The sequence below is a fragment of the Anopheles merus genome, chromosome X (assembly GCF_017562075.2).
Source record: "Anopheles merus strain MAF chromosome X, AmerM5.1, whole genome shotgun sequence".
In the NCBI taxonomy this organism is placed as follows: domain Eukaryota; kingdom Metazoa; phylum Arthropoda; class Insecta; order Diptera; family Culicidae; genus Anopheles; species Anopheles merus.
In genome coordinates, this window is record NC_054081.1 from 1,188,184 (window position 1) to 1,201,835 (window position 13,652).

The 13,652-nt window shown below is 51.0% G+C and overlaps 2 protein-coding genes across 3 annotated transcripts; one reads left to right on the forward strand and one right to left on the reverse strand.

Annotated features, from left to right (window-relative positions):
• The first annotated feature begins 5,003 nt into the window (after positions 1 to 5,003).
• Positions 5,004 to 6,756, forward strand: LOC121594619. 2 transcript variants are annotated; one of them, XM_041918112.1, is made up of 3 exons: positions 5,004 to 5,282; positions 5,355 to 6,002; positions 6,075 to 6,756. In XM_041918112.1, the coding sequence occupies exons 1-3, from the start codon at positions 5,085 to 5,087 to the stop codon at positions 6,450 to 6,452; spliced, it is 1,224 nt and encodes a 407-aa protein (XP_041774046.1). In that variant the 5' UTR covers positions 5,004 to 5,084; the 3' UTR covers positions 6,453 to 6,756. The 2 variants fall into 2 exon arrangements, with proteins under 2 accessions (XP_041774046.1, XP_041774037.1); XM_041918103.1 differs by having other exon boundaries at positions 5,004 to 6,002.
• Positions 6,757 to 6,870: 114 nt separating this feature from the next.
• LOC121594617 (proton channel OtopLc-like) lies at positions 6,871 to 11,763 on the reverse strand. Its single transcript, XM_041918089.1, has 3 exons — positions 11,322 to 11,763; positions 8,813 to 10,275; positions 6,871 to 7,785 (listed from the first exon to the last, which is right to left on the reverse strand). Exons 1-3 carry the CDS (start codon positions 11,406 to 11,408, stop codon positions 7,212 to 7,214), a joined length of 2,124 nt encoding a protein of 707 aa, XP_041774023.1. The 5' UTR covers positions 11,409 to 11,763; the 3' UTR covers positions 6,871 to 7,211.
• Positions 11,764 to 13,652: the final 1,889 nt, after the last annotated feature.

The following is a 13,652-nucleotide window of genomic DNA, read 5'->3' on the forward strand; positions in this document are numbered from 1 at the left end:
GATTCAGCTGTACACAGGATAAACTAAATAAATCCTGCTGCGGAGCCATAATTAAACATGATAAGTTAGTAAGATTGACTAAAATATTTTGAGGTATTTACAGCGGCACCCATAGTCTGATGACAGCTCCACAGTACGCTTGCAAAATTCCCCTAATCGATTGCAACACTCCCCTATATAACTATTCCCTTATATGATTCGAAACCCTTTAAGACAACTTTGACAGATTTCAGCACAACTGAAGCATTTGTTAGTCTTCCTCTTTTTTGGCACAACAACCGTTATCGGCCAAGGCCTGCCTATACCACTAGTGAGCTTGGCTTTTCTAATTGATTTACCCATAGCAGGATAGTCAGTCCGACGTACGTCCTACGTCCTACACGGTGACCTTAGTTTTAGTTTTTTTAATGTGACCTTAGTTTAGTGATTGCGTGGAAATACGATGACGCAAAAGAGTTAATATACAAATTTCATCGTTACGTAAGTCATGGATGATTCTTATTTTTCATCTACATACCAACTTTGCTTCATTAGCTATCATTATGTATTGTCTGCCACACAAGCATACACACACAAGTTAAAGAGGCTCATTTTTAGCGGGTGAATGTTAAAAAGGGTAATAATCTTTACGTAAAACTTACCTACACCTACTCTCAGCACGCTCACTGTACATTCTCATTACTTCACTCATTTGCGCTCGAGCCAGGCGGCGGAAATGAACGACACGGGTTCGGCGGTATGGTAAGGGGGAAGGAAACCCGGCACCGAAGGAAGGTGGTGCGAATAACGGGGATCGATGATGAATCATGAGACGAAAGTTTGCCTTGAAATTAAATATTTCCACGATTTTTCCTCCGTTTCTGTTGACTCCACCTTTTCACCTTTTATTTTATCCCCCGCTTTGTCCTACCCATCCCGTCTGCTCTCAGTTCCCAGCGCCGATAAACTTCTGACTCTGTGTGTGTGTGTGTGTGTGTGTGCATCATGAACGTTTCACCCCACGTGGCGCGGCGTTCGATCACTTTCCTCCGCCCTCGGTCGAGCGACACCAGCCCCGACTCAATTGACCCGGTAGCGCCGAGCGCCCTGCCCTCCCACACCGGCCCACCGTACACCATTTAACGACGCATTCCATTGCATACTTTACGGGCGCTAAAAAGGTGACAGTCAGCAGCCTGTCAGGTGCGCGTCGGCAGACGCTCGGCGTGCGAGCAGACGCTTTGTTTTCCTTTCCCACTGTGTTGTTTGCCCGATTGCCCTCGGTTGTGTAAAGTAATGGCGCGCGGCTGGGGACGTGCGCGGCGTGTAAGGCGAATGATAGATAGTAATTAAAAAAGCGGGCTGAACGCCAGCGAGCAGCGCCTTCCCTCGTCAAGTAGAGTGACGCTCAGCGTGGCATAATTGCGTTAGTTACTTCGATTGGATTGGACCCCTCCGTGATGAGTGTGTTTGTTTTTAGGTTTCGTTTTGATTTTTGACTGCGTCCCCACCGTTCGTTGCGCATCGCAGGCAGGGCGTTATTAAAACGGAAATCGAAAAGTCGAGCCCAATTATCTGCCGGTATGCGAAAGAAATCGTCACTAAATCGCACCGTACCTATGTCAAACGACGCCAATGAAGGTTCATTTTCTTCGCATAATTGTCTCAGAGCTGTTCCCGTTCTTCTTGAATAAAAATATATCTCCAAAACAAAAATTAAAAACATCACATCATACACTCTGCTCGCACCAGGGTTCGTCGTCTCACTACTCACATCCTACGGAAAGAAAATCTACTTTTCATACACTCCACCGGACGTCCGCTAAGACTGCCGGAACCGGCGTTGCATGCCATTGGAGAGTATTTTTCATCCTTTCTGGGCATTAACATTCATAACTCACCTCCAACTCCCCGCTCCATGCGAAAGGTGGCATTGTTTTCACTACTCCCGGGCCTAGGATCTTTGAGGAAGGGAAGGAAATGGAATAGAAAATAAAATTAGCAGCGACCAAAAAAAAACCACCTCCTTGTAATTTAGCAGCCAAACAGCGGCACGGTTTTAAGCGGCAGGCGCCCATGCGGCATCGTAAACCTGCAACAAAATGGCATCACTTCGTCTACCTCTCTGCAGTGCACGGCAAATGCGGACGGTAAAATTTATAGTTGCCCCGCTGCAAGCCGTTTTAAAGGTTTTGGGGCCGAAATCTGTTCCACTTGCGTGGCGGTAAGTGCTTCGGCCGTATACTGGACCGTTGTGTAAAGGCAGATTATGACACTAGGCGCAGGGCGATTAGATAGCAGGTTGGGTCATGGATGCTAGCACTTTGTGCTTGACGAAAAGAAAAAAATCCCCTCCCCGAATGTGACAATCCGGTGGGAAAATAGTTCTCGGCAAAGTTTCGTCGTCTGTGGCGCCTAAAAAAAGGCACCGAAAAACGAAGTCGACGCGAGGTTTGCCACCGGATATCGGAAATATGTCCCTTTATCGTGCATCTCGATATACCAGCTAACCCATCCGGAGTGCATCGGACGATTTATGTGAGAAGTAGCCGCCGTCGTCGTCGTCGTCGTCGTGTGCGAGCTTCGGCCGACCCCGACACAATGCTGATGCTGGAGGTAGTGTCGAGACGGGAAGTTAACCTCACACTGAAGTAGATCTCGCACCCATTGTGTCTAGTTTGGCTGTGGGATAAAAAAGAAAGAGCGAGAGTGAGCGAGAGCGAATAAGACATACCAATCCTAGCCCTGGTGCCGACGCTGGCTCTACGACACTAAACTTCGAATGACATTCCGGTGTGAAACTGGGAACGTCACCCAGCAGAAAAAAAGACCTCCCGCTCCACGCGTTCTCCAATAAAATTCGGTATAAGTTTGGCCGTATATGGGTGTGCATGTGTCCTCGCCAACGTTCGCCGAGGGTAGTTGCAGGAAATAACCTAATATCCTTCGTGCATCCGTTTGCTTCCCTGCCTCCGTTTTTTGGCCAAAAAGCCCGTGCCTTTTTGTGGCGTTTCCGATTGTGGCGCGCTGCACGAAGGACTGATCCACGGCACGTGCGAAGGCGGCACGGGGTGTAAGTGTCGACAGTCGAATGAGCACCCACACACGCACACATCCACCCGCTTTAAAACACGTACCAAAACTCCAAACTTGGGGTGTGATTTGCCTTTCGCCCGAGCGAAGCGACGCACTCGATTCGAAAATGACATTTCATAGAAAACACTCCGGCAGCAGCACATACACACGCACGTACACGACGGATATAATATACGCTTTTGGTAGTAGCAAAGGACCCCCCCCCCTCCCACACACACGTGCTGCAACGATACGAGGACTGGCCACCGGCACTCCACAGGATAATGGTGTCTGTGCATGAATAATAAAGACGATTGCGGTGCCCATGCACCGTGAACAAGATGTATCTGAACAGATTTATCATGCCGGAGTGACGAAGTGGATCGCGTGCGCGTGCGAGCGGTTAAAGGGCGTGGAGTGCGGACGGTACGGTGAAATTGGCGGAAAAGAAAAGCAGCCTTTCGGTTTTTAATGCTGGCCGTTATGGGGCTTGGTGGAGCGTGAGCATTGTTTTCTGAAGATGTTGGGTGTTTTGCAGTCGGCTAATTCCAATAGGAAGAATGGCAAGAATTAGAGCTACTACCTAAAATTGATGGGCGGGAGTTGTACAGCACTGTTGATTGTTTGCCTCGGAATTGAAAATCTTCAAATATTATTCTATATTTTATGCTAGTTATTTGTATATTCAATTCTGACCGGTTCGGGAATTGATACTGAATTCATACAAGATCCTGCAATAATACTGATCCCATACCGATCCTGTAACTGAAACTGAACCTATAGAGGTCCTGGAACTAGTACTGAGTTCCTGGGATCGATACGGAACTCATACTATTGCTAGAACCAATACTGAACCCACACAGGCACTAGAGCTCATCTTGAACCCATACAGATCCTAAAGTACATACTTAACCTATACCGCTCTTAGAACCGATGCTGAACTCATAAACTACCTACCGATCCTGGAACTGATATCAAAGCCACTCCGGGAGTCGATGCAAACTCTCTATCAGGTTTAGAGCTGAAGCAGAACTCAAACAGGTCCTGGAACTAATAGTGAAGCCATACTGGTCCTGGAGCTATATCGAATCCACTCTTGCAAGTCATGCTACACCCTTACCGATCTGGCACATCACTCCTTCAATAAAACTGATTTTAAAGAAGAATAAGAAGAATAAGAACAAGAAGAAAATGGTATGCAGTCTGCTACAGTGATATCATAGATTAAATATGAATTGCATCGCACGTGCAAGTAATAAAATATTTGCTTCTACCGATATCTTGATAAAGGACGTTATTATAGAAACCATATTTTTTCAAGAAACGGAATACTTACTTACTTATCTGGAATAATAAGACAACAAGAAACAAGAAACAAGAAACGGAATAATAAAATATTTATTACAAATGACAAGTCTGCTACAAATCCTACGATGCATTCTAACAGCATTGAAAAATCATTATCTAAAGAATTCTTTCAATAATCGCTTGTTAAGCCTTTGATGCTAGCTGTCTTATCTTCCCGAAGTGCAAAGCAACGATAACAAACTGACGACGGCATAAAACGGGTACACATCCGTTCGTGTTTGAATCGATTTCGAACGAAAAGTTCAAATCGTCAAGCTTACGAGGAAAAAAGTCTACGGTGAAGCTCGTCGGCAAAGTTCGTCGCCTGCTTTACCAAGCTCCGTGCGAAAAGCACGCAAACGGTGACGAACTTTGAAGTTTGTTCGTTAGAGCGCAGTTGGCGGCCTTGTTTGCAGGCAGCAATGAGCTGCTAGCAAGACCACAGCAAGGCACGATTGTTGAAATTATTTTTATAATTTATGCATTTTTCACAATTATTTACATTCCTGATCCAAAATGTGTAATGTTCCCTCAATAGATAACACTTTCTATAGTCTAGCAATGATGAAACAACCTTTTTTTTTGACGATATTTTTCTGGCTCCTGTCCCCTTTAAACGAACCTGTCAGATGGGTTTGTTTCGGTTGCTATAGTAACGCTCGCTACCTTAACAACTTAGATAGATGGTTTGTTTATTTTATTTAGAACACATTCTAGCCTCAATTCTCCAGTCGTCCTCGGCATCCTTTAAAACAGAAAGTTTTTCCAGTGAACCGAAAATGAAGGGGATGCAGGCCTCAAAACGAGCTACGAGAATACATCCAAAGCGAGATCCCCATTTGGAGACGTTAATAAACGACTTGGAGCGAAAGCTGCAGAAGGTGAGTAATCAATGTGCAGAGTTCTGCACTTCCCCAATCCTCAACAAGGACGTCTTCTTTCCCATTCCCCAGCCCATGTCGAGCGATCCGATCAATCTGGACATGACGCACATCATCCCCAAACGGCTCTACGACCGGCTGAAACGCATGGTCCAGCTGCCACCGTACGATGACCGCGAGTTCGAGGGAATTCTAGCGGACCGGCTGCAAGAGCCCGTCACCACGAACCACACCGAACCGAACGGCGACGACGACGACGGCGACAATGACGGGAGCGACTTGGATCTACAGACGGAGGGTGACACACTGGACATGGAGGGGCGCGAACCAGCCCCACCGTTCGAGCTGGTGGTCGAGGAACGGTCGGCCGCCCGGTCGCGCATCATCCCGACCGACACGCAGAGCAACTGGATGGAGGCGTACCTGCGCAAGACGGGCAACGAGCGGATCCAGTGGCAGACGAAGTACTACCGCACCGACCAGAAGCTGCTCGATAAGCCGCTCTTCCAGCAGATCGAGGAACTGATCGATCTCGGCGCCCAGGACTTCTCCGAATGGTTGAACGGGCTCGGCGCGGAAAAGTCCAACATCACCAAGGACATCATCAAGCAGCTGTTCTCGATCGAGATCGAGGACGAGATGGCCCGGGCACTGCGGGTGGACACGCGGGAAGTTCGCGCCATCCCGACGGACGTCGCGCGCCACTGGCAGCTGGACCATGTAAGTTGTTGTTGCCGCGCTGTTTGCTCCAAAAATCTCCCAAAAAAACGAATCTTCGTTTGAAATTTACAGATGGCGCTGCAGAACCGAATTGCACAGGTGATGCGAGCCGACCGGCAAGCGATGGCCAAGGTTCGACCGCGAAATGTGGCCTTCGGCCGTACCCTACCGCCGGCCCTTCGTACCACCAGCCGGATCGATTCGGCCGACACGATCGAGCCGGACTTTCCGGACGAGCTGCGGACGCTGCGCAGCCTCTTCCAGGACATTCGCCACCTGCGCTCGGTGCGCTACCTGATCGACCATCTGCGCACCCGGCCAGACATTCAGCGGCCCCGCTACCTGCTGGACGCCGGCCTCTTCCGGTCGACCCGTGGCGAGCGCCCCGTACCCTTCTATCAGCAGGTGCTGCCGCGGAAAGTCATCCTCGACAGTGTGCGGCACAAGTAAATCCGCGGATGCGATAAGGCGCCAGCTGAGGTGCCGCTCGTGATTATCTGTGAGTGTCGCAGCCACCCAGCAGCACTGAGGGTTGGTTTTGTTGTGTAGTTAAAATAAAGACAGAGCTCCCTTCGTACGGGCGCCCGATAACGCCAACCCTGCGCCCGACTCGACGGGGGAACACAGGATGGAGTTTTCTTTCCGCCCTTTTTGCCTCGATTGCTTCTTCGAAATTCGGCCCTGTCTTACGCAGTTGTCTTTTTTATCGGGTCGCGTGTCCGGTATCTGCTGCGCGCGTCCGTCTCGGTCGCTCTAACACCCCTCCGGATCTGCGGATTACGGAAACACATACAACAAAAACCCCACCCCGGGTGGAAATCCCAGACGAAGGCTTTCTCGTAATCCGGTCTGTACTGTTTGTGTTTGTCGTCTTTTTGTTTTATTCTCTGCGTTCTCGTCCGTTCCTAGCGCACCTCGTATTGTTTGTTTCGCGCCGCCTCGCCGTGCCATTGCAGGAAGTTAGCCTCACGTGACATCAGCTGCGTACGTCAGCGCTCAGTCACCTGCTAGGGCGACTCCGTCTCCATCTACTACGCACTCTACGTGCCGCTTAAGTAACCCTAATCCTAATCCTAATCGCTGCCCTGCCAGTCCTGGATGCCGACCGGACTTCCGAAAAACTAGCAATCAGGGTCAGCTTTACTAATAATAGCACCGATAATACTTTGCGTTTTCTGTTCCTTCTCCTTCTCCCTCCCTCCTGCCACCTTAATGTGCCATCTCACCCGGCTCGTACGAATGGCGCCAGATGTCCACCAGACAGACGGACGAGTGAAACCGATAGAACATGATCAGCGGCAGCGACAGATGGTTCAGGATGGACCACAGCACATCGCCGTAGTACTCGTACCGCTCGTCCCCAAAGTCGCCCGTCTTCACCGAGAAGGTGTAGTACACCCACAGCGACACGTTCGCGATCGTCATGAACGTGACCAGCTCCTTGCCCGGCTTCCTCTGCTGCAGCTCCTCCGTGTTGGAGCAGCGCCGTAGCGCGTCGCAGATCCAGGGCGTCTGTATCAGTATCTGGGCGAGCTGCGTAAACACGATGAACCCGTTCAGGATGGAGCTGTTCTCGAACGCCGGTATCATGCTGAACAGCGACTCGGAGAAGAAGGCGGGAATGGCGATGAACAGCAGCACGTCGTCGAGGCGCGAGATCGGGTGCGGGTTGATGTCGAGCCGGGTCGTCTGGTAGTAGGCGGCGATCGTCGCGAAGATCATGATGCCGAGCACCGTCACCTCGAAAATGTCGTCCAGCAGGATGCCCGTGTCGCGGTAATCGCTGCAAAAACCGCGAGGGAGTAGAGATAACGAAAAACTTTGATTAGTATGCGATGTCTTAAAAGTGTACTGTTGTGGAATAAATAGGATGCACTAAGGTGGCATATGAAGCTAGAAATATCGTCTATGTGGCGGACTTAGTATACGATGTCTTCAATGTGCAGTTTTGTAACACAAATAACATACATCGAAAATATCATGTATATAAATGTTCAAAGATTAGATATCCGATTCACGCATTGAATTACCAAAGACTCATGAAAGTTCGCATATCATGTCATGCATATCTAGAGATTCATGAATCTCTAAAGTCGTGTGAATCTCTGAAGTGTCATTAATCTCTACAAATCAAACATTCAATAATTTCATATTTTGAGATTCAGAATCAATGACTCTCTTTGCAAATTTACTCAGGCTAATGAACGTGAATCAGAGTTACCCAACTCTAGCTCACATTGATCTCAGCATCTTCCAATACGATGTCAACCTTCTCCAACAATTACTAATGAATGCGTCCTGCATCGTCAGTACTTTCCCATTTGCTATCAACATTGACTTAGTGCGGGTATCATAATCTTTAATTGCTGGCAGGTTTTGTTTTGGTTTTCATGGACTCATGAAGTTTCCGTTTCTAGTTCTTTTTTAGGTTTTGTTGAACATCTATATCTTCATCTGTAGTGCTGCAGTAATTTCTTGAAACTTATAAACGTTATTTGCAAACCGTGGTAGCCGATATGAGCTAACCTAATAGCATTTTAATGTAAATTCTACTTGCCCAGTGAAAGTGTGTTGACAATGTAGATGCATTTGTTGTGAATAGATTCATTACTAAAATCTTGGAGCAAGTTCATAGATCAAATTCAAAGATGTTGAGATCAATGGCAAACGTTTTCAATGTTATCGTAAACCCGTGTAAGCCACTGCGACGTCATCTCTGGCTACATAGTGGCAACCAGTGTCCTAAAAGCGCACTTTTGCAACACAAATAGCATGCATGCAGGCGTAAGCTTATGCTTTACAACACTTACTCGTCTCGCGCGGCGATGTGGAACAGTATGATGACCACGATGGTGGCGACGACCAGTATCAGCCCCGCAAACAGCCCCCGGCTCGCATGCTGACAGTCGCCGTACACCACCAGCCTCGACTTGACCTGCGCCTCATGGTCCAGCGTGTCGTTGCAGTGGTCGCTGCACTCGCTCTTCCCATCGAAGTCCATCACACTCCCACCCGCCTTGGAGGCCGCGCCGTCCCCGTGCGCCTGATGCCCCTTGTGCCCCTTCACCGTGATCTTCTTGGGGCACTTGCTAATGTTCGCATAGATCATGTACAGCAGCCCCACGATCAGAATGTTGAACTCGATCACGAACGGGTACAGGTAGGGCGAGAACGATGCCAGCACCTGGTTCAGCTCCTCCGGCCCCGGGCAGTCGATCGGCGCCAGCATGGACGAGTCGCGGCCCGGCTCCTCGTACGCGGCTGCGGCTTCCTCCGCCGCCGGCTTCCCATCGTCGTAGTACGCCTGCTTGATGCGGATCGCCACCACCGTCTCGCGCACGATCGTCAGCACCCAGAAGGCGAGCGCGGTCCCGATCGCGTGCATGATGCCGAACCGGGCCAGCCCCCGGTACCGGTTGATGACGATGTTCGCGTACTTCCAGAAGAAAAACACCAAAAACAGGCAGTAGAACAGAAACAGCACCTCCATCGCGATGGTCGTGTTGGACGCACAGCGTGCCCACTTGCCGTCCCGGCTGTTCATCAGGATGCCCTGGTAGGACAGCAGCAGCACGGAGTGGATGAGCAGCCCGAAGCAGAACCAGGTCGCGCCGAGCTTCAGGTAGATGATTTCGCCGTGCCGCCCCGTCACGAAGCAGTAATCGTGCCGGATCGGCTTCAGCGCCGGCAGCTCCCACTCCGGGCGGACCGCCGCAGCGGACAGCTCCAGCGGGCCACCGCCGTTGCCGAGCGTGCCCGACTCGGCCGCGAGGGCCTGCTCGGCGTACAGCTGCCGGCGCCGCTGCAGCTCCTCCAGCGCTTTCTGCGCCCGCCACACGTACACCCGGATGTCGACGTACAGGAAGACGAAGTAGAGGATGCCGACCGCCACCATGTACAGCGCGAACACCTCCGCCAGCGGGTAGCGCGCGTTGTTCTCGACCGCGTCCGTGATGAACGCGATCAGCCCGAACACGATCAGAAACAGCGCGTAGCTGATGCCGGTGACGCCCGCCAGGTAGCGGCGCGTGAACTTGGACTTCTCCTCCGCGGTCGAGGGCGGCGGCACGTGCCCATCGCCCGAGGCGTGCGTGGAGCCGGCCGCAATGGACGGTTGGTACGAGACGGCGCGGATGATTGGTGGCGCCCGGCCGGTCGAGTAGATCGAGGCGGGCCGCTTTTGATAGGTGGTCGGTGTTGATGGGCGCGCGGCGTCCGTGTCGGACAGATCTTCCACGATCGACGGCACGGTGAGTGTGATGAAGCCGGGGCTCTGGTGGAGAGGAGAAAACACAAGAAAGAAGGGAAAAAAAAATCCGCGTTGAAGTTGGTTCAGAAGCTTCCAGTAACTGAGCATTGCAACAGCCCAGCAGCTGCTGCGGAGGATCCACAACCCTGCTGCAACCTGTTGCCTTTGATACATCACATGATACACCAAAACACACACACACGACGACGACGATGCTCCGGGAACATTCCACGCTCCATAGCTTCACACAAAAAGGCGGCGGTTCGGTGGGCTTTAATCTACTCCAGCGCTCGATTGCCCTTCCAGGAAGAAGGGGGAGGAGGGTGTGTGGATTTGTGGGGGGAGGATGCTGTATACCGCTCGAGAGCCACAGTTCATTAGGCGGCAGTTAAGCGGCAGCTCGTGCCTGTTCACTGGAGCGCACCGTTATCGTTTTTCCGCCAGTTACCACTCCCAATGCCCGAATGCCCTCCCCCGGGGGTTTGCTTTTCCACACAGACGCTGTCGCTGTGTCAATCAACTGTTAAATTGCGCACACACACACACACGGCACAAAAACTTAAGGTTTTTCACGACACACGAAACACGTGAACACACACTCACACACGTCCCTCGCTCACACGGCCCTTTGATAACTCATGCACAGCTAATCCGGTGCTTCGGCGGTCGCCATCCTTCTTAGCGCTATACTTAGCGCAACGGTACCGACCCGAATGTGTTTGTGTGTGTGTATGTGTGTGTGTGTAACCCTTTCATCTTGTTGTTTTGTCCGTCGGTATGGGTTTGGAAGAATGGGCACACTCCCTTAACAGGGAATGTGCAAAAAAGGGATCATCTGCCCGAATTATGGCTATGCTTTATGCCTCCGTTTGTGCTTAGATACCCCCGCCCAGATCCTGAAGTTCCAGGTCTTGGACACTTCAAAACTACGCTTGGGCCCCGCAGCAACCGCTCGCTTCCAGTGCTTGGACACGTGTCGACTGCGCAGAAGAGAAGAGTGCCGCCCCCAACTGTTGAAGCTCCAAAACTCTTGGCCACTTCAAACATTCCCGCCAGTACCGTGCACTTACCTGGCTGGTCGGTTCGATGGAGTCGTTCGACCGTGGCGTGATTGCCTCCACATCGCCTCCCGGTGCGACGGTGGACGTGGTGGCCATACTGCTTGCTGCTCTGCTCCTCCTCGCTCAAGATGCACAGTTCCCGGGAGTATCGCCGGTGCGTCTCGTGCAGCTACTGCACTGCTACTGGACGGCTCGCGGCCTTTTTGGGTGGGCGGCTAGCACCCAGCCCGCACGGGTTCTGTCGTCCAGCAGACGCCACCGCCGTCGCGTGACTCGCGCACACCTCCAAAGGGTACTGAGGGCGCTTCCGACGGCGCTCGGGGGTTTCGGGCACTCACCTGGGCCAGTGACGCCGACGCTAAAGACACACACACACACACGGAAATGCTGCACTGGACGGACGCACGGAACTAGTGGGTGTTTTTGTTGGCGCGTCAAGCGTGTTGTGTCGGTAGCAGACCCTGCCGAAATAATCCCCTCGCCCCACACGCTCCAGCCCCAACTGCTGATAACGGATCGGACGCACTGATTAGCCACCGGCCGCATGACAGAGCGTTGAAGCGGAGCCGAGGGAGTGCGGAAGCGAGAGAGAGAGAGAGAGAGAGAGAGAGAGAGAGAGAGAGAGAGAGAGAGAGAGGAATCGATGAAATCACGTCGACGGCGAGGCTTAAGATATCGCGCGCGCAACTCCTCGGCTACGTCGGCAGGCCGCTGGGGGACAAACGGGGAAGGGGCCCGCGGGTGGGCAAGGATTAGTGTATGAGTTGATCGAACGGCAAGGCAGGGTGGAGCAGATGAAGCGGCAGTGGTGGGTGGACGGAGGGAAAAAGAGGGAAGGATGTGTTAAGCTCGATTAAGGTGATTTATTTGCGCGAAACACCTGAAATCCAAACACGCGGCGCGCGAGAGTAGCGCGTAATGAAGTGCCCGAATTACTCGAATCAGGGAATCACGGCTAATTGATTGCTGGCCAATAAATTAAAGAAATCCCACCGCCCACCGTCTCTCCCACGCCGGGCGCTCCGATTAGCTCATTATGTTTTGTTTCACGCGCAATGACGCGACGGTGGCAATGACGCCTGTTTTCGGAGCGCCATTTTCGCCAGTGTTGCACCTTCGCCGCAAAGCGGTGCGGAAGGAAACCGCAGCTGGTGGGGAGTACCGACGAGCATAATTTACCACTGATTACGTACCAACCATTTTATGACCACTCTGTATTCCACCTCCCGCTTTGGAACGAGCCGCAAAATGCTTCCGCCTCTCCGCCGGCGATCGATTCGGGTCGAACTTTGAGGTTAAGCATCGATTCCTCATTGGTCCGTCATCGTTGGGGTGCGATATTTGCTGTAATAAATTCGAGGCGAAAAGGGGTGAGAGGGCCCCCGACCGTGAGTCACCCTTTGTTGCGTCTCACGTTTTTATCCCGCCGCGTCACACAACAAACTGCGTCGTTCGGTGATGGAACGAGCACCCGCTCCTGGGACAGTTCTGGAATCAAAGGAACAACATAAACCAAACACAAACAAAAAAGCAAATCATCAATAAGAGGAGGGACTTGTACACAACAAAAAGCGGCCGGTGCAGCTCATTATGTTGCTGCAATGTTGCAGAGTCGCTCGAATCCTCCTGCACTCCTTTCCCGTTGGTTGCAATTGGTACTATTTTTGGAATTAGAAAAGGCTTGCCAGTTTTGTGGAACACAACGACACAAAGAGGGTTTTTTTCTAGCATAGTTTTTACCTGCAGAAAAGGCCGGAAGTGCCTGCTGCGATTGCGAGAGGGACGGAAGCATTTATTGTACCGTATGACGTCATTCGGTGGATATTAAAATTAGTGCAGTATGGTACGCTGGTTACTGTGCCAGAACGACCCGGTGAGACTAAGCAAGGAAGATCAAACGGTTGAAATTGAAGTGAAACAACGGGAGGGGGCATGTGGGAATGATGGGTTACAAGGGTGATGTGTGCTTAGCTCTCTTCTAACCATGGTCGGTTCGATTACATCGAATCTTCGGCACTGTTGTACGGTACGGATGACACTATCGTAAACAATTTCAAAAAGCCCTACTGGTACACGGCAAGCAAAGTGTACAGATCATACATATGTGGAAAGAAAGAATAGCGCTATTGCTTTCTGGAACATGGTTTTGTGGCCTATTTAGATCCTAGTTTACATTTTCGAACTATAGTTGACAGAATAAACATTTCTTGACAATTAATTACGCTTCGGATTGTTAAAATATTGCAAAGACTGTCGACATGTTCCTATATTTGACGAAATTCAAGAGTTTTGAAAAATTCTGTCATACATATTCTGTTTAATTATTCCACTCCAATCGTC

Coding starts and splice junctions, on each gene's coding strand:
- LOC121594619 (XM_041918103.1), top strand. CDS start 5,085: ATGGTTTGTTTATTTTATTTAGAACACATTCTAGCCTCAATTCTCCAG. Junction 6,003..6,074: donor GCCACTGGCAGCTGGACCAT/GTAAGTTGTTGT, acceptor TGAAATTTACAG/ATGGCGCTGCAGAACCGAAT.
- LOC121594617 (XM_041918089.1), bottom strand. CDS start 11,408: ATGGCCACCACGTCCACCGTCGCACCGGGAGGCGATGTGGAGGCAATC. Junction 10,276..11,321: donor CCATCGAACCGACCAGCCAG/GTAAGTGCACGG, acceptor CCTCTCCACCAG/AGCCCCGGCTTCATCACACT. Junction 7,786..8,812: donor CACATCGCCGCGCGAGACGA/GTAAGTGTTGTA, acceptor CGGTTTTTGCAG/CGATTACCGCGACACGGGCA.